This window comes from Coregonus lavaretus (genome assembly GCF_964263955.1).
Source record: "Coregonus lavaretus genome assembly, chromosome: 15".
Lineage (NCBI taxonomy): Eukaryota > Metazoa > Chordata > Actinopteri > Salmoniformes > Salmonidae > Coregonus > Coregonus lavaretus.
The window spans coordinates 38,141,083-38,160,528 of NC_140002.1; the positions used below are offsets into that span (position 1 = coordinate 38,141,083).

General features: G+C 43.2%; 2 protein-coding genes across 3 annotated transcripts in view; one reads left to right on the top strand and one right to left on the bottom strand.

The window, feature by feature from the left end:
- Positions 1 to 12,434, top strand: part of LOC311142786 (55 kDa erythrocyte membrane protein-like) — a 24,979-nt gene extending 12,545 nt beyond the window's left edge. Inside the window, exons 2-12 of one of the 2 annotated variants that reach the window (XM_084178461.1) lie at positions 1,290 to 1,418; positions 1,821 to 1,899; positions 2,077 to 2,162; positions 2,309 to 2,377; positions 8,866 to 9,062; positions 9,349 to 9,452; positions 9,591 to 9,671; positions 9,785 to 9,865; positions 9,970 to 10,172; positions 11,456 to 11,530; positions 11,690 to 12,434. In XM_084178461.1, coding sequence (XP_084034587.1) covers positions 1,290 to 1,418; positions 1,821 to 1,899; positions 2,077 to 2,162; positions 2,309 to 2,377; positions 8,866 to 9,062; positions 9,349 to 9,452; positions 9,591 to 9,671; positions 9,785 to 9,865; positions 9,970 to 10,172; positions 11,456 to 11,530; positions 11,690 to 11,866 — 1,281 coding nt within the window. In that variant the 3' untranslated portion in view covers positions 11,867 to 12,434. Of the gene's footprint in view, positions 1 to 1,289; positions 1,419 to 1,820; positions 1,900 to 2,076; positions 2,163 to 2,308; positions 2,378 to 8,844; positions 9,063 to 9,348; positions 9,672 to 9,784; positions 9,866 to 9,969; positions 10,173 to 11,455; positions 11,531 to 11,689 lie in introns of both variants that reach the window. The other variant, XM_084178460.1, reaches the window with a different exon arrangement.
- Positions 12,009 to 19,366, bottom strand: LOC311142785 (H/ACA ribonucleoprotein complex subunit DKC1-like; the record flags this gene model as incomplete). Its single annotated transcript, XM_084178459.1, has 15 exons — positions 12,009 to 13,631; positions 14,045 to 14,215; positions 14,528 to 14,573; positions 14,922 to 15,025; positions 15,132 to 15,250; positions 15,451 to 15,571; positions 15,680 to 15,823; positions 16,101 to 16,231; positions 16,507 to 16,633; positions 17,041 to 17,105; positions 17,219 to 17,403; positions 17,597 to 17,688; positions 18,040 to 18,126; positions 18,229 to 18,290; positions 19,303 to 19,366. 15 exons carry the CDS (start codon positions 19,364 to 19,366, stop codon positions 13,566 to 13,568), a joined length of 1,584 nt encoding a protein of 527 aa, XP_084034585.1. The 3' UTR covers positions 12,009 to 13,565.
- Positions 19,367 to 19,446: the final 80 nt, after the last annotated feature.

The following is a 19,446-nucleotide window of genomic DNA, read 5'->3' on the forward strand; positions in this document are numbered from 1 at the left end:
TGGTAAGTAACCTTTGTCACCCAGGGGTCCATGTACAGAGAAGTCAGGGGCTAGGTTAGTATGATGGCCATCCACGTGAGTGGTTTTACTAATCCCTGGCAGGGCTAGCAATATGATAATGCCCATGGGGCCGGGGGTGAAAGCAGTAAAAGTGAATTAGGTAGTGTGATAAAAGCTTGTGCAGCACTGTGTTTAATGGAGAGACATCCACACAGCAGAGCAGGCCAAATCCCACAGGAGGTCCCATCTGGACCGCTCCTCTTCTATTGTCCTCTCCATGTGTGGAACTAAGGAAAGGAAAGGCACCAGTGTCTCCAATCTGCTTAAAATAATTTCATGGTTTACTTTTGGATCCCTGTTTCGAATTAGCTGCTGTGGTATTTTAAGGTCATAAAAAGGTCATTCGCATAGAGTACTTTGGTGTACTTAAGCATTTGGCATTTGTACTTCTATTCAATCAAACCTGGTTTGCACATTGCTGAAATGGAACGGGTGGAGTGGAGGTGAGGGATCACCAGTAAAGGCCACATTCCTTTGAGTTACATTACACACAGTTCAGTGTTCTCGCAGCCAGACAGTGGTCAAGTGGCCAGGGTTGCTATGTGTTGATGTAATGGATGTCTTAATCTTTACGAGGGATTTGTTTGTTCATATCAATACTTTTCTTCGAAACATGATCTCACTCAGGCGTAGCCATGACAACCTTTTAGCAGGGGAACCAGAGCAGCGGATATGGGTTGTCCCTGCCTAATGAGCTGGTGAAAATGTGTAGTTAATTTTCAAACCTGAACAGATGCTGAAACTGCGAATTAAACATGGCTCTTGGGACACAGCCGAAAAAAGCTTTTATAACGCCACTAGAAATGCCAATGTTCCAATAATCTGACATCAGATGATCAGGATGTTAAGCTCATTGTATTTACAATTTATTTATTTATTCCTAGTCAACAAAATGATACTAATTGTAGCTGTATTGCTGCAACTGGCAATGCTTTTGAGTTTTGAGTTGTTTGGGTGCTTTGCATGAGATTGTCAAAAGGCTTATCCATGATTGCATTGTGCCACAACTTATAAAACAAATAGGGCCAACCATTGACACCCGGTAGCCCTGCAAACTTGGATGTTTTGGATGGATTATGACATTTTGTCCAGATGAACATCCAAAATGGCATGTCGTATAGAAGCACACTGCAGTTGTGTTCACAGTGAGTTTTCCCCCCAGTATCCTATTGTAAATGAATCCATCTCCTGTGCCTATTGATGTTAAGTCTTGACATGTTTTTCCATAGGGGGTTATGCCAGCCTATGAGACAAAAGGAGCAGAAGAATACACCAACGGCAGTGCTGGTCACATGAACGGAACTGAGACAACTAGGATACGTGAGGTGGCGTTTGAAAAAGATCCCTCAGAGCCCATGGTAAATCATTCAGAGCCCATGGTAAATCATTCAGAGTCCATGGTAAATCATTCAGAGTCCATGGTAAATCCCTCAGAGCCCATGGTAAATCCCTCAGAGCCCATGGTAAATCCCTCAGAGCCCATGGTAAATCCCTCAGAGCCCATGGTAAATCCCTCAGAGCCCATGGTAAATCCCTCAGAGCCCATGGTAAATTCCTCAGAGCCCATGGTAAATCCCTCAGAGCCCATGGTAAATCCCTCAGAGCCCATGGTAAATCCCTCAGAGCCCATGGTAAATCATTCAGATGCCAATGTCTTTCTCTATCCTTTCCCTTCCCGTCTCTCCTCTCTATCTCTGTGACTCACTCTGTCATTTTGACGACAGCTTGATGTGTGCTGGTTTAATGTTTTTTGCCTTTAGGGTGTGACTCTGAAATTTAATGGAAAACAGAAGTGCACTGTGGCCAGAATATTACATGGGGGCATGATACATAGACAAGGTACAGAACTCAACCACATCGACAAACATACTGAAGTGATTGGAATGAATTTGTATTAGAACAGCAACAGTATCCCCATACTTGTATGGCAAATAGACATTGGTTATTTGCCTGATAACACTTTCTGGCCATACTGGTCTTCTGTACTGGTGCTGATAATTTCCTGTCCTTCTCCAGGTTCCCTACATGAAGGGGATGAAATAGCAGAGATCAATGGAACGAGTGTGGCCAACCAATCTGTTGACCAGCTACAAAAGATCCTGGCAAGTCCCTACTGTCTCTATTTTAACAAAGAAAATATACTGAAGAACCCTCTGCCCCTGAGAGAATGGGTGACATGTTGCAATCTCACAGTCATAGTTTTGATAGTGTGGAGTGCAAGTAAAATGGTTGTCATCCTCCATTACAGAAAGATACCAACGGAGTAGTCACAATGAAAATCATCCCCAACCAGCCACGGTTCTCTCTTGTGTGTGAGGTAAGCCAATAAATGACCCATTGAATTTGCACATTTCCCCTTTCTGAATGGACATGGCTATAATTACTATCTGGACTGATTTTTTTATTTAATTTTTTTCACCCTTAAATCACATTTCAATTGCATGCATAATCAAATAAATGGTTACTATTCAAGCACAGTTATGCTCATTGTTGGACTAGTTCTGCCATGATATCCCAAATTATGTCATCAGAGAAATACTGCAGGTATAAATACACTACCAGTCAAAAGTTTGGACACATACTCATTCAAGGGTTTTTCTTTATTTGTAAAATGTTCTACATTGTAGAATAATAGTGAACACATCATAACTATGAAATAACACATATGGAATCATGTAGTAACCAAAAAAGTGTTAATCAAATCAAAATATATTTTATATTTGAGATTCTTCAAAATAGCCACCATTTGCCTTGATGACAGCTTTGCACACACTTGGCATTCTCTCAACCAGCTTCATGAGGTGGTCACCTGGAATTAAAAGTTAATTTGTGGAATTTGTTTCCTTCTTAATGCGTTTGAGCCAATCAGTTGTGTTGTGACAAAGTAGGGGGGGTATACAGAAGATAGCCCCATTTGGTAAAAGACCAAGTCCATATTATGGCAAGAACCGCTCAAAAAAGCAAAGAGAAACAACAGTCCATCATTACTTCAAGACATGAAGGTCAGTCAATAAGGAAAATGTCAAGAACATTTAAAGTTTCTTCAAGTGCAGTCGCAAAAACCATCAATCGCTATGATGAAACTAGCTCTCATGAGGACTGCCACAAGAATGGAAGACCCAGAGTTACCTCTGCTGCAGAGGATAAGTTCATTAGAGTTACCAGCCTCAGAAATTGCAGCCCAAATAAATGCTTCACAGAGTTCAAGTAACAGACACATCTCAACATCAACTGTTCAGAGGAGACTGTGTGAATCAGGCCTTCGTGGTCGAATTGCTGCAAAGGAACCAATACAAAAGGACACCAATAAGAAGAAGAGACTTGCTTGGGCCAAGAAACACGAGCAATGGACATTAGACTGGTAGAAATGTGTCCTTTGTTCTGGAGTCCAAATTTGAGATTTTTGGTTCCAACTGCTGTGGCTTTGTGAGACGCTGTGTGGTTGAACGGATGATCTCCGCATGTGTAGTTTCCACCGTAAAGCATGGAGGAGGAGGTGTTATGGTGTGAGGGTGCTTTGCTGGTGACAATGTCTGTGATTTATTTAGAATTCAAGGCACACTTAACCAGCTTGGCTACCACAGCATTCTGCAGCAATACGCCATCCCATCTGGTTTGCGTTTAGTGGGACTATCATTTGTTTTTCAACAGGACAATGACCCAACATCAAGAAGGAGAGTGATGGAGTGCTGCATCAGATGACCTGGCCTCCACAATCCCCCGACCTCAACCCAATTGAGATGGTTTGGGATGAGTTGGACCACAGAGAGAAGGAAAAGCAGCCAACAAGTGCTCAGCATATGTGAGAACTCTTTCAAGACTGTTGGAAAAGCATTCCAGGTGAAGCTGGTTGAGAGAATGCCAAGAGTGTGCAAAGCTGTCATCAAGGCAAAGGGTGGCTATTTGAAGAATCTCAAATATAAAATAGATTTTGATTTGGTTAACACTTTTTTGGTTACTACATGATTCCATATGTGTTATTTCATAGTTTTGATGTCTTCACTATTATTCTACAATGTAGAAAATAGTAAAAATAAAGAAAAACCCTCGAATGAGTAGGTGTGTCCAAACTTTTGACTAGTACTGTATATATATATATATATATATATATATATATATATATATATATATATATATATAATATATACAGTGAGGGGAAAAAGTATTTGATCCCCTGCTGATTTTGTACGTTTGCCCACTGACAAAAAAATTATCAGTCTATAATTTTAACGGTAGGTTTATTTGAACAGTGAGAGACAGAATAACAACAAAAAAATCCAGAAAAATGTATGTCAAAAATGTTATAAATTGATTTGCATTTTAATGAGGGAAATAAGTATTTGACCCCTCTGCAAAACATGACTTAGTACTTGGTGGCAAAACCCTTGTTGGCAATCACAGAGGTCAGACATTTCTTGTGGTTGGCCACCAGGTTTGCACACATCTCAGGAGGGATTTTGTCCCACTCCTCTTTGCAGATCATCTCCAAGTCATTAAGGTTTCGAACCTTCAGCTCCCTCCACAGATTTTCTATGGGATTAAGGTCTGGAGACTGGCTAGTCCACTCCAGGACCTTAATGTGCTTTTTCTTGAGCCACTCCTTTGTTGCCTTGGCCGTGTGTTTTGGGTCATTGTCATGCTGGAATACCCATCCACGACCCATTTTCAATGCCCTGGCTGAGGGAAGGAGGTTCTCACCCAAGATTTGACGGTACATGGCCCCATCCATCGTCCCTTTGATGCGGTGAAGTTGTCCTGTCCCCTTAGCAGAAAAACACCCCCAAAGCATAATGTTTCCACTTCCATGTTTGACGGTGGGGATGTTGTTCTTGGGGTCATAGGCAGCATTCCTCCTCCTCCAAACACGCCGAGTTGAGTTGATGCCAAAGAGCTCCGTTTTGGTCTCATCTGACCACAACACTTCCACCCAGTTCTCCTCTGAATCATTCAGATGTTCATTGGCAAACTTCAGACGGGCATGTATATGTGCTTTCTTGAGCAGGGGGACCTTGCGGGCGCTGCAGGATTTCAGTTCTTCACGGCGTAGTGTGTTACCAATTGTTTTCTTGGTGACTATGATCCCAGCTTCCTTGAGATCATTGACAAGATCCTCACCGTTCTCATGATCATTGCAACTCCACGAGGTGAGATCTTGCATGGAGCCCCAGGCCGAGGGAGATTGACAGTTATTTTGTGTTTCTTCCATTTGCGAATAATCGCACCAACTGTTGTCACCTTCTCACCAAGCTGCTTGGCGATGGTCTTGTAGCCCATTCCAGCCTTGTGTAGGTCTACAATCTTGTCCCTGACATCCTTGGAGAGCTCTTTGGTCTTGGCCATGGTGGAGAGTTTGGAATCTGATTGATTGATTGCTTCTGTGGACAGGTGTCTTTTATACAGGTAACAAACTGAGATTAGGAGCACTCCCTTTAAGAGTGTGCTCCTAATCTCAGCTCGTTACCTGTATAAAAGACACCTGGGAGCCAGAAATCTTTCTGATTGAGAGGGGGTCAAATACTTATTTCCCTCATTAAAATGCAAATCAATTTATAACATTTTTGACATGCGTTTTTCTGGATTTTTTTGTTGTTATTCTGTCTCTCACTGTTCAAATAAACCTACCATTAAAATTATAGACTGATCATTTCTTTGTCAGTGGGCAAACGGACAAAATCAGCAGGGGATCAAATACTTTTTTCCCTCACTGTACATGGATTACAAACTGGGGCCTCCTGTAGCTCAGTTGGTAGAGCATGGCGCTTGCAACACCAGAGTTGTGGGTTTGATTCCCATGGGGGGCCAGTATGAAAAAAGTATGAAAAATGTATGCACTCACTAACTGTAAGTCGCTCTGGATAAGAGCGTCTGCTAAATGACTAAAATGTAAAATGTACATTTTGACCCCAAGAAGAAACTATTGTAAAAAGCAACATTATAGCAAAATATTTACTAAATTCTTATCAAAACATCATTAGACATGTAAATAATGTTATCACAAATGTACAGTTCATTTGCATATGCTGTACAAAATCAGCAGGGGATCAAATACTTTTTCCCCTCACTGTATATATACTATACATATACAGTGGGGAGAACAAGTATTTGATACACTGCCGATTTTGCAGGTTTCCTACTTGTAGAGGTCTGTAATTTTTATCATAGGTACACTTCAACTGTGAGAGACGGAATCTAAAACAAAAATCCAGAAAATCACATTGTATGATTTTTAAGTAATTCATTTGCATTTTATTGCATGACATAAGTATTTGATCACCTACCAACCAGTAAGAATTCCGGCTCTCACAGACCTGTTCGTTTTTCTTTAAGAAGCCCTCCTGTTCTCCACTCATTACCTGTATTAACTGCACCTGTTTGAACTCGTTACCTGTATAAAAGACACCTGTCCACACACTCAATCAAACAGACTCCAACCTCTCCACAATGGCCAAGACCAGAGAGCTGTGTAAGGACATCAGAGATACAATTGTAGACCTGCACAAGGCTGGGATGGGCTACAGGACAATAGGCAAGCAGCTTGGTGAGAAGGCAACAACTGTTGGCGCAATTATTAGAAAATGGAAGAAGTTCAAGATGACGGTCAATCACCCTCGGTCTGGGGCTCCATGCAAGATCTCACCTCGTGGGGCATCAATGATCATGAGGAAGGTGAGGGATCAGCCCAGAACTACACGGCAGGACCTGGTCAATGACCTGAAGAGAGCTGGGACCACAGTCTCAAAGAAAACCATTAGTAACACACTACGCCGTCATGGATTAAAATCCTGCAGCGCACGCAAGGTCCCCCTGCTCAAGCCAGCGCATGTCCAGGCCCGTCTGAAGTTTGCCAATGACCATCTGGATGATCCAGAGGAGGAATGGGAGAAGGTAATGTGGTCTGATGAGACAAAAATAGAGCTTTTTGGTCTAAACTCCACTCGCCGTGTTTGGAGGAAGAAGAAGGATGAGTACAACCCCAAGAACACCATCCCAACCGTGAAGCATGGAGGTGGAAACATCATTCTTTGGGGATGCTTTTCTGCAAAGGGGACAGGACGACTGCACTGTATTGAGGGGAGGATGGATGGGACCATGTATCGCGAGATCTTGACCAACAACCTCCTTCCCTCAGTAAGAGCATTGAAAATGGGTCGTGGTTGGGTCTTCCAGCATGACAACGACCCGAAACACACAGCCAGGGCAACTAAGGAGTGGCTCCGTAAGAAGCATCTCAAGGTCCTGGAGTGGCCTAGCCAGTCTCCAGACCTGAACCCAATAGAAAATCTTTGGAGGGAGCTGAAAGTCCGTATTGCCCAGCGACAGCCCCGAAACTTGAAGGATCTGGAGAAGGTCTGTATGGAGGAGTGGGCCAAAATCCCTGCTGCAGTGTGTGCAAACCTGGTCAAGACCTACAGGAAACGTATGATCTCTGTAATTGCAAACAAAGGTTTCTGTACCAAATATTAAGTTCTGCTTTTCTGATGTATCAAATACTTATGTCATGCAATAAAATGCAAATTAATTACTTAAAAATCATACAATGTGATTTTCTGGATTTTTGTTTTAGATTCCGTCTCTCACAGTTGAAGTGTACCTATGATAAAAAATTACAGACCTCTACATGCTTTGTAAGTAGGAAAACCTGCAAAATCGGCAGTGTATTAAATACTTGTTCTCCCCACTGTATAGTACATCCTTTAGTTTGCAAGGGGTTGACAGTCATTACAGAGGGCCTCAGTCACTATAGTGTCATCTATTCGTGCCATTGACTCATAACCTACTCTACTCACGTGCTATAACATCATCGAAATACTGTTCCTATTATTCACTACCTCCATTGTAATAAGACAAATAAACTAGGTACCACAGTGTTAAGGTTATTTTTCTATGATACCATGCTTGAAACGTAACCACATCTTTGATACGGTACCCCCCTCTACCTCCAATCATGTCTTCTCCCAAATCCTCTATATTAAATAGAGTTTGTTCTTTGTCAGGCGAATCCTCCCCTTAAGCCAATGAAAGACACAGGTGACTATACAACCATTAGATTCCACTAGTGGCCTGATATACAGATCATCACTCATGTTAGTCTGGCGAACTGAACTGAAACACATTGGTAGTGTTCAGCGTTTCATTCACTCTGCCATCTGCTGGTCACATTATACCATCATACCCCCCCAATTTGCGGCAGTTGATAATGATTGTTCTGCCTCGCAACCTAAAATAATTAAACATTTCAAGAAATTAGTATAATTTTTAAATGTAAACTAATTGAAAAACAGTGTTATACAACACAATGACAAACGCTTCAACCAAAGTCATGTTTGTCAATTCCAGAATAAAAGAAGCATGTCCAGGCATTATGATAACTGCTCGAGTAGTGTGGTCAGTGATGGCAGTCTAATTTAAAGCCCATTGATAGATGGTAACTATATAGAAAACAATAACCTTTTGGAGCCCAAATCCCTCCTGTGGATGCTACTATGTCCTCTGTATGTTACGTCGGAGAGCATAATACCATGGGAAGCATTTGTGACCCATTAACTGATAGATTACGAACTAACTCTAACATCTAGGATGCTGTTGAGACAGGTAAGTTTCATCTAAGTTTCCACTGCACTATCTCCTTAATTTAGAGTAATATACGATTCTACCATATGCTGGAAACTGCAGTGCTATAAATCATTGCAAAGACCATATTAACCGCAATACACATATTCCAAACATTTTTGCCCAATTCCCAGCAAGGAGATCATGTCCTCTCAGCCATCTCTGTGTGTGCAGCTGTTGTGTGTTACTCAACAGATGTACATGAGGGCTCAGTTTGACTACGACCCTGCCAAGGATGACCTCATCCCATGCAAAGAAGCAGGGCTGAAGTTCAAAACAGGAGACATCATTCAGATCATCAACAAGCATGATCCAAACTGGTGGCAAGGCCGGGTGGACAGCTCTACCGCCGACTTTGCTGGAATCATCCCCTCCCCAGAAGTTCAAGAAAGGTATGATCCGCAAAGTAGAGTAGTCCACCCACTTCTGATTACTCATAAAAAAGCTTTTGCCTCAAAGTTGCTCTAAAGTACTGGAATCCCAAGTATCAGCTGGCATGATCTTAATCCTAACAAAAACATTAGACGCTGAAAAACACACTTTGCTCTAAACCCAAAAATAAAGAACACTTTGCTCGAATATATAGCGGTAATATGTTAAAGTTAAAAACGTTGTATGGATTGTAGGTGAGAATAGTTTTCAGTGTGAGTAACCCCTAGTCTCTCCTCTCTGCTCCAGGCGGGTGGCAAGTAAAAGCAGGGCCACAGTGGGCACCCAATCCTGCAGCCCCTTTGGAAAGAAGAAGAAGTGTAAAGACAAGTATCTGGCCAAGCACAGCTCTAGTAATACTTGTGATTTGTTTATACCCAATACAATCTTGAGAACTACCTATACTAACTACATGTATAATGTATTCTACATTGCATGGTATTGTTTTAGATCCCTAAACCACCCATGTGTATTATTTTCTCCCATGTTAGTCTTTGACCAGTTGGACGTGATTTCTTATGAAGAGGTTGTTCGGCTCCCTGCCTTCAGCAGAAAAACCTTGGTGCTTATTGGTAAGCTCCCTATGTGATCGTCATAATCAAGACCTGCCTGCCATATTTTTTTTAAAATCACAATAACAGTTAGTAGATTAACCTCCAATGCCTTCTGTAATCTCTCTGTGTAGGTGCACCAGGTGTAGGAAGGAGCCATATCAAAAGCTCGTTGCTGACCAAATACCCAGAGAAGTTTGCCTACCCCGCACCACGTAAGTATGACCTTTACTTCTAATGATCTTCTATCTGATTTGAAAGCAATTTGGTTTGCCAAATCCACCAACCTGCATTAACTGTGGCTCGATCCAAACAACAGACACCACCAGACCCCCACGTAAGGACGAGGAGAACGGGCAGGAGTACTTCTTTATCTCCAACGATGCCATGACCAAGTGCATCACTGGGAATGAGCTGCTGGAGTATGGCAGCTTCCAGGGGTTCATGTTTGGAACCAAAATGGAGACTATCCAGAAGATCCATGAGCAAGGCAAAATCGCCCTGCTGGATGTGGAGCCACAGGTAGGCATAGAACTTAATGTACACTACACATGACCAAAAGTATGTGGACACCTGCTCATTGAACATCTCATTCCAAAATCATGGGCATTAATTTGGAGTTGGTCCCCCCTTTGCTGCTATAACAGCCTCCACTCGTCTGGGAAGGATTTCCACTAGATGTTGGAACATTGCTGCGGGGACTTGCTTCCATTCAGCCACAAGAGTATTAGTGAGTTCGGGCACTGATGTTGGGCGATTAGGCCTGGCTCGCAGTCGGCATTCCAATTCATCCCGAAGGTGTTTGATAGGGTTGAGGTCAGGGCTCTGTGCAGGCCAGTCAAGTTCTTCCACACCGATCTTGACAAACCATTTCTTTGGACCTCGCTTTGTGTTCGGAGGCATTGTCATGCTCAAACAGGAAAGGGCCTTCCCCAAACTGTTGCTACAAGTTGGAAGCACAGAATTGTCTAGAATGTCATTGTATGCTGTAGCGTTGACTTCCCTGCACTGGAACTAAGGGGCCTAGCCCAAACCATGAAAAACAACCCCAGACCATTATTCCTCCTCCACCAAACTTTACAGTTGGCACTATTCATTGGGGCCGGTAGCGTTCACCTGGCATCCGCCAAACCCAGATTTGTCCGTCAGACTGCCAGATGGTGAAGCAGGATTCATCACCCCAGAGAACACGTTTCCACTGCTCCAGAGTCCAATGGCAGCGAGCTTTACACCACTTCAACCGACGCTTGGCATTGCACATGGTGATCTTAGGCTTGTGTGCAGCTGCTCGGCCATGGAAACCCATTTCATGAAGCTCCCGACTAATAGTTATTGTGCTGACATTGCTTCCAGTGGCAGTTTGGCACTCGGTATTGAGGGTAACAACCGAGGACAGACGACTTTTACACGCTTCAGCACTCTGCCTACCACTTCGCGGCTGAGCCGTAGTTGCTTCTAGACGTTTCCACTTCACAATAACAGCACTTACAGTTGACCAGGGCAGAAATTTGACATACTGACTTGTTGGAAAGGTGGCATCCTATCTGACAGTGCCATGTTGAAAGTCAATGAGTTGTTCAGTAAGACCATTCTTACTGAAGTTTGCATGGCTGTGTGCTCAATTTATACACCAGTCAGTAAAGGGTGTGGCTGAAATAGTGATATCCACTCATTTTAAGGGGTGTCCACATACTTTTGTATATATCGGTTTTTTTTTTATATACACAAAATACTAATGTTGGTTAGAATTGCAATTCATTTGTGTCCGATGAATAATATGGCGCTTACGTTTTCTTGTTATCAAGACATTGAAACTCTTGCGGACGGCAGACTTCGCGCCTCTAGTGGTGTTCATTGCACCTACCAACTCAGCTACCCAGGTACACTACTACTCATTCGTTATATCCAGGTATTTTGGTTATTTGAGGACCTTTCAAAATGCATCTCTCTCCAACCATTTATACCATATCAACCTTTCTAATAAGTAATGAAATCCTGAAACTCTCAGGAGTTTGACATCTCTGTACCTTCTCTTGTAGTCGGAAGCTGTGCAGTTGATCCAGGAGGAGTCGGATGCCATCCGCACCACCTACAGACACTTCTTTGATGTGCTGCTGGTTAACAACGACGTTGATGAGAGTGTGAAAGGCGTGGAGGCGGCCATAGAGCAAGCCACTTCCACCCCACAATGGGTGCCGGTTTCCTGGGTCTACTGACCTGTGTACCCCTAAAGAACAGTCTAACAAAAACTGTTGCAATATCACACCACAAGACCTGGCCACACATTACTGATACTCCACACTGTTTGGGTAGCAGCTAATCACTATGGTTACTGTCATTAAGTTTTGCACAAATGCATTAAAAAGCAATAACATTTTATTTCAGAAAGTAGTGAACCTCACCACAAAGGGATATTTTACATTTGTAAGCTCTTCGTGCTTCTGGCTTTTTAGGTGCTGAATGATTGGTGCCATATGGCTGCAGCTATGATTGTTAGCATGTTAATGCATAGAGAACCACTACTGTGAACGTAACACAACTTTACCCGACAGGGTTTCATCATCAGTATCCTTAACTCGGGTTTAATTGTAACAGGGTGTCATGATTTTACGTGGCTATATTGTCAATATGGTAATGTGTTAAAATTACAGGGAAAATGTGATCTACATGAAATTGTCAAGTCTTATCTTGAGTGAATTGTTGACAACCTCAATGGTCTCAACTCAGATGTATACCTCGTGTAAGGCACTTTCAAACTGAATTACATTTCCCTCCTACTCCATATTACTGGCCGAGTTTCACTGTCAGTTGGTGTGAAAGGTGTGTCAATACAAAATTATTCTACCTCTGCCCTTCAAGTCATTAAACTGTAGAAAATGGCCTCAGATCCTAGAAACTAGGTAGAAAAAGGACAAAGGCAGCATTACAACAAAAAAAACATTTCATTTCAAATTACAATTAATGATTACAGCTCATTTGTATTTACAGTACAATATAAAAACCTGCCAATGGCATTTCACACAGTTGAGGGTACGCCCAGAGGAAACCAACGCCCACACAGGGACAGTACCTAAAATGTGTAAAAACCAAATTTGAGTACAAAAACAAAGGTCATACAGGGGCGGTTGAAATTAGAGCTCTGCTACCCAACCCAGACATTATACATCAGGTTAGGGCTGGGTAGGGCCTGTTTCCCCCCCAAAATAACTAGGATACGGGTATCACTAACATTTTGAAGCTGGGCCATTTGCTCGTGATCTGCTGCGCAGTAGTCATATCTGACTAAGATCATAACATGGTGATTCAACCTCAAATATAAAAGAGATTATTTCCCAGAAAATAATGTTCCTTGAGTTATCTGAGTTTAGAGTGACGAAAAGTAACGAACAGCTCACTGCTCTCATGTCTCGTCATTGAGCAGAGAAGCCTAAGCGGAGCCAGTGCTGTGGATTATCAAGACGCAGAGCGCCATGAGCAGAGTGCATGTAGAGCAAGCTGCCTGTGCCCAGGGAGTGAGTGACAGACAGGAGCAGTTAATGGATTTATTAACGGAGGAAGTTACTTCTGATTTCGGCTAGGGCCGGGCTTTAAATTTGGCAGAAGCAATCGGGCCTGGGTAGGGCTTGAATGTCGCAGGCATGGGTAGGGCCTGAATGGCTTAAAATTCATACCCGTGCATGGCTCTAGTTGACATGTCACAACCGTATGATCATAAGACTAACCCAGTCTAAGCCCCTTATGATTATCCATGTGTGGTCATTCTGGACAGACATGATTAACAAAAAAAATGATTATACTCTGGGTTCTTGCCCAGCCTGCTGCCTCTTCAGCGCCCGTTGCATCTGTAGGATAACTATCTGCAGGCACTCATTCTGACCCTCACGTTCTATGGTCCTTTCATTGTCCATAAGCTCTTCACTCCGCTTCTGCCTCCACTTCCTTCTTCTTTTTCTTTTTCTTCTTCTTGGCACTCTCACCCACCTGCACATAAATACATGTGTTATTCTTTGGGCAAATGTTTAAAGCAATTCAAAATTCTAAGTGAAAATGCCCTCTGCAGTTTAAGTGCATGTTGGGTGTAGCGACTTGCTAACAAAGTAGATGTGGAAAATGTAAGGAACCAACATGACCGGATGCTCATGCTAGAAAGACTCACACCCCCGATAATGTAGCAGACTGACTCCCTCTGAAGCCACAGGCAGGTTGGAAAGGGATAACTGTCTGCACTGGTTGTGCACTAGTAGGCATGGCACATTATTAATTCAATGTACATTACCAGTATATTTACTGAGAAACTACTGCTGAAAACCATAACGTCAGTATGTCCCTCCCTGCAACCAGAATCTCTCTCTAGAGCCACAATGTTATGCAGCGGTCCAGCAGTAGTAACCCACCTCTCCGTCTGTCTCTGCTGCTGGCTCCGGTGCCGCCGCCTCCTCTAGTTTTTGCTTCTTTTCCTTCTTCTTTTTCTTCTTCTCCTTCTTGAGGTCTTCTGCCGATGGAGTGGAAGGTGCAGAGGGTGCTGGGGTGGCTGCTGCATCACTATCGCTGTCTTCTCTCTTCCTCTGAAAAATTGAGAAATTGTCATTTAGTCGATCTCATTATGACCTTAACTTATGTGGCATAAACTGCTTATTTAGCATGTGCCAATACCACAGGAGGTTAGTGGCATCTTAATTGGGGAGAACGGGGTCATGATAATGACTGGAGCAGAATTAGTTAAATGTATCAAACACATGGTTTCCAGGTGTTTGATGCCATTCCATTGCGCCCTTCCAGAGATTATTATGAGCTGTTCTCCCAGAGCAGCCTCCTGTGGCCAATACTGATCCATTTAAAATCAATCAATACCAGAGTATAAACTTATGTTAGCATACCTTTGCTTCACCATTGCCGGTTCCTTCAGCCTTGGGCTTGGACGCACTGAAAATGAGAAGGCAACATGTCAGTCTTTGTATCAGACTCATTCCTTATTTAAGACTGATTTACAAATGCACCTACATCCACAAAATAGTCCTCAAGTTTCTCGCAAGTTAACCCACATGGGTGGGAACTAATAGCTATGCATGTTCACACAGCTCAGCTGCCAGACATGCAGAATTGATGACCAGACCTCTGCTGAGCTATGAGAGTTAATGTTGCAGACTGACTCCCTCAGAGACCACGGGGCAGACCAGAAAGGGATAACCGTGTGCTGACTAGAATCAGAACATGCATGTAGGTTTCAACACCACACTGCTCCATCTAGCCCATATTAGACTGGCTTCACACCTGTAATCTACATAGCCCTTCTTCCAGTCTGATGGAGTGCTGTCGTTGGCTTTGCCATGTTTGTCCAGCAGACCCTTCTGGATCATCATCTTCTTCTGGCTGGCCTGTTAATTAGAAATCAGAATATTCCTAATAATAATAATAAATGCAATAAAAGCATAAACAGTTGTAAATGGGAAGACTACCAATAGCTTGCACAAGAGGTGTTACCTTGGGCCCCAGGCCCCACTTGCGGGGGTAAGTGTCGCGTTCCATGATGACCCTCTTGATCTTGGCCACCACACCATGGTCACATGTGGAGATCACTGCAGTAGTCATGAGGGCAGTAGCTGAAAAATGAAAGGGGAAACTTGAGATACGAAAATAAAACATTTATATGGAGGAAATCTAGTTTTTCAAAGCCATCAGTCAAGGGTGATAGATAATAGGTCATCATTGCACAAAGTGCTAATGCAGTCTATGAGATCATCATGTGGCCTTTGAAAAACCTTCCAATTGCTTTGCAGAACAGCATATTTCTATTGCTCACCTATACAAATCGCCTCTCCTTTGGTCGTTATAACCACAATATCTTGGTTCATCTCGATGCCATCCTCATATCGTAGGACACCAGGCAACATTATCTTTGCGCCATAGCAGATCGCATTCACCTGGGGAGAAAATAAAGCATACCATTTATTTAAATACATTTTTCAGTCCTCTAAACAAGGTCACATTTTGAAAATGACACCCAGACTACCAATTAAAAATCAACTCACTGCACTGTCTTTCATGACCAAACGTTTGTGCGACACCAGAAGCTTCTCCAGTGGGTAGATGACTCTGCGCAGGTACGTCTCGTCCTTGTTGTGGTCATACTGCCACTGAGCATCCAGCACATCGTGCATGGTCACCAAATTGTCCTGCAGAGAACAAGTTCCAACATTGAATGGGTCTAGAACACATGATACATTAAACAGAACATAGGCCTAAGTATCAACATTTCCATAACATGTTGGCTAGAGTGGAATAAAGTGGCTGGCATGTCTACTTTCTATTCAGAGCCACTCTATGCCATTTCTGTGCCAAAGAATAATTACCAGGACTGGGGAGAGGCCCAGAGCTGAACTCAACACTTTGGACTTAAATTTAACCACTGACAAAACACAGCCAAAGGGTTGAGAAAGAGGTGAGACTCACCCGCTCTCCCAGAACACCAGAGCGAACTCTTCTCAGCTCCTGCATCTGACCACCAACACCAAGGAGGAGCCCCAGGTGGACACACAGGGTTCTGATATATGTACCAGCCTCGCAGCTCACCCAGAAAATACCTGCAACAAACAATACAGTTAGATTATTCTCTAAGCTAACAGCTTCTAGTCCTCTGTAGCTCAATTGGTAGAGCATGGCGCTTGTAACGCCAGGGTAGTGGGTTCGATCCCCGGGACCACCCATACGTAAAAATGTATGCACACATGACTGTAAGTCGCTTTGGATAAAAGCGTCTGCTAAATGGCATATTATATAATGACATTGAATTGTAATTAAAGTACTGCATTTCCCCCCCCCCCCTGAGCATGAGGAAATAATACATTAGATTCCTTACCCAATCTCCTCTCTGGGTCGTACTCAATGAGTTTGCTTTCATAAACAGTCCTCACTCTCAACTGGCGCTTAACGGCTGCGATGAGAGGTGGTCGCTGGAACAAAGCACCTGTGAGGGTTTCAATACCCTAAAAAAATTGAAAAAGAGAAGTGTTGGATTAACCATGATGTCCCCTAACACAGGTATAACACCCATTTCCTTTCTAATGTGTGATCAGGTGTGTCAACTCGTCTTTGTTATCGCAGGGCCCTCCGGTCCTGCCCCAGTCTCCAGCATGAGCTGCCCCAGTAGAACACTGAGGTGGCAGAGTGGAGCCAGGGACACAGCAGACACTCATGGCTAAAACAGACATGAGCACCACAGAGAAAGTAGGACCCTAGCAAGTACTCAGAGAATGGATAAACACGTTCATCATCTCACATCTATGTCGAAAACCATTCATATGGTTTTCATATGAAAAAGTATCATTTTACAGTTAAATTAAACGCTGAGCCATGCTAAGATAAGACTAACTGCATTAACAAGTGAACTTACCCTAGCAAGCGTGTGCTCATTCTCAATAGCATTGTGCAGCCGAACAATTCCCACATACTCTTTGCCTGAAACAGACGGCAGAAGAGTAGTAAGGAGAGGCCAATCTTAATGTGTTTACATAACCATCAGGAGGTAAACAGTCAGAGCAGGAAGGGGTTGGGTTTACAAGGTGACTCACCTGCACTCTGCTGGGACTTGACCAGTCGTGTGGCTCTGTCCACACACACAATGAGGCAGCCTGTCACCTTAGGGTCCAGGGTGCCACTGTGGCCAGTCTTCTCCACTCGCAGGATACGTCGGATCCAGGCCACCACCTCGTGAGAGGAGGGATTGGCAGGCTTGTCCAAGTTGATGAAGCCTGTCCTGCACATCACATGGATCGACATGGGGTTAGATAAGTGGAGCAAAAATGAAATCACAGACAAGACATCAATAATTTAATAATCAGACAAGGGTGATAGATAAGAAGTCATCTTTGCACATAGTGCTAGTGCAATCTATTTACATTCATCATGTGGCTTGGAAGAAGAAGAAAAAATTATGGACCAAAGGTTACCGGACATAATCCTGAATGTTCCTCTTCAAAGGGTTTGAGCCATTTGGCAAGGGTGTGTAGTGAGCTGTCCTGATGTTGAGTTTGTCAAAATTCTGAAAGGCAAAAAAAAGTCATTGGGGAGAAGTCATTTTGGTTACAAATACCAAAATGTAACTGCAAAGTAAGGGATGTGCATGTGATCAGGAGTTTACGCTCGTCTTAGTTGTGGCCGGGCCCTTGACCCATGCACCAGCACACCTGCCCCCACGCAGTTACCCCAGTAGAACACTGGGGGCAAAAGCACAGAGTCAGGCCGCTGAACCCCCTGAGTCAAGAACAGACACAGGAGGCTGCAAGGCCAGGGCCCAGCAGCACTCAGCGAATGGATAAACAAGTTCATCACTTCAGATATAGCATCCTGCTTCTACAGATCGATGACAAGGACAAAGAGAAGCCAAACTCACTTTCAACAGCAATGGCCACTGAGATGTGTCCAGACTGGCAACTTTGGACTCTGGTTTGATGAGAAAATCACCACTCTCCTGAATATCCTGTTTTAAAAATGTTGGGGGGAAATGTACACTACCATTTTAATCTATAACAGTGAAAAGCTTTCAGCCAACTGGTGCATAACAATTATAATAAGGACTTACCCCAACGTCATCACCAGCAACTGTCTTTTCCTTCTTCTTCTTCTGTTTTTTGGCAGAGTTCACTTGAAAGCAAAAACAAAGGGATACATGTTACTACCCACAAAATGTATTGTTCCATGGCATGAGATTTATCTACTGGGGGATCCCCCGTTTTCAGAGGTGGTGGTTGATAACTAATAGTTAAATGTCATCTCCGTACACATACCATTATTGTCAACTATTTCAGACCATAAAGAAATGGTTATATACTGAGTAAGAAATTATATTTAATTTCGGTAGTTCCAAGTCATCCATCATTGGAAGCCCACACTGGATTTGGTAAGGCGCACCCACGTGGCCGACACGGCGGGCACGTGGTACTTTTGGTGGCGCAACAATATAATCTGCCTTTAGGGCCTATTTTACCAAACGAGGTTGTATGTCAGCAGTCACATCAACTTGTATATCGACAAACATCCACATACAACTCGGATATGTCAAATTAACTAGCTAGTTAACCGAAAATAGTTTATATTCATAAACTTGCAGTACCCTTTCACAGACAGCGTGGCCACCACCTCGGCTGTGTGATTAACAAAATCAGTAGCTAGCTTTGGGAATGGCATTAGGCACTAACGTTACCCAGAAACATTTAGTTTGTTGATAGTACTAGCTATGAAGTTAACTAAGTACAGTAAGGCTAGTTACGTTAGCAGCTTACTAAGTTTATCTACTTATGACTTGCTTAGCTAACTAAAGTTAGCTGGCCATCTTGCTGACAAAATTCGGCAAGATTGCAATACCATCTAGGAACATACGCAGGTAAATATATATGCCATAGACCTAGCTAGTTGGATAGCCACATGGTTTACACTAGGTCATGCAAGGCTATTGCGAACGTGGCCGCCTGCTTGATCATGCCTCCATGTTGAGGGTGCTGATAAAATTATGTAACAATTAACCCCAAATAAGAAACGTCGTAGCTAGCTACACATCCTTCAAAAACAAACACATCACATTGCACAGTACTTGTAGCTTGCTAGTTTGATAGATAGTAACGTTAGGATGTGCAAAGGCGGGCTGCAGGCCACTTACTTTCTACGTCCGCCATCTTCGGTGTGCAACGAGACTGAGGTGGACACGTGTGCTCAATGCGCATGACTTTTTAAGAAAAAGTGCTACCGCCCAACCAAGCCACGCGATAGTTCATTCTAGAATCACCACAACGAGAAAAAAAAG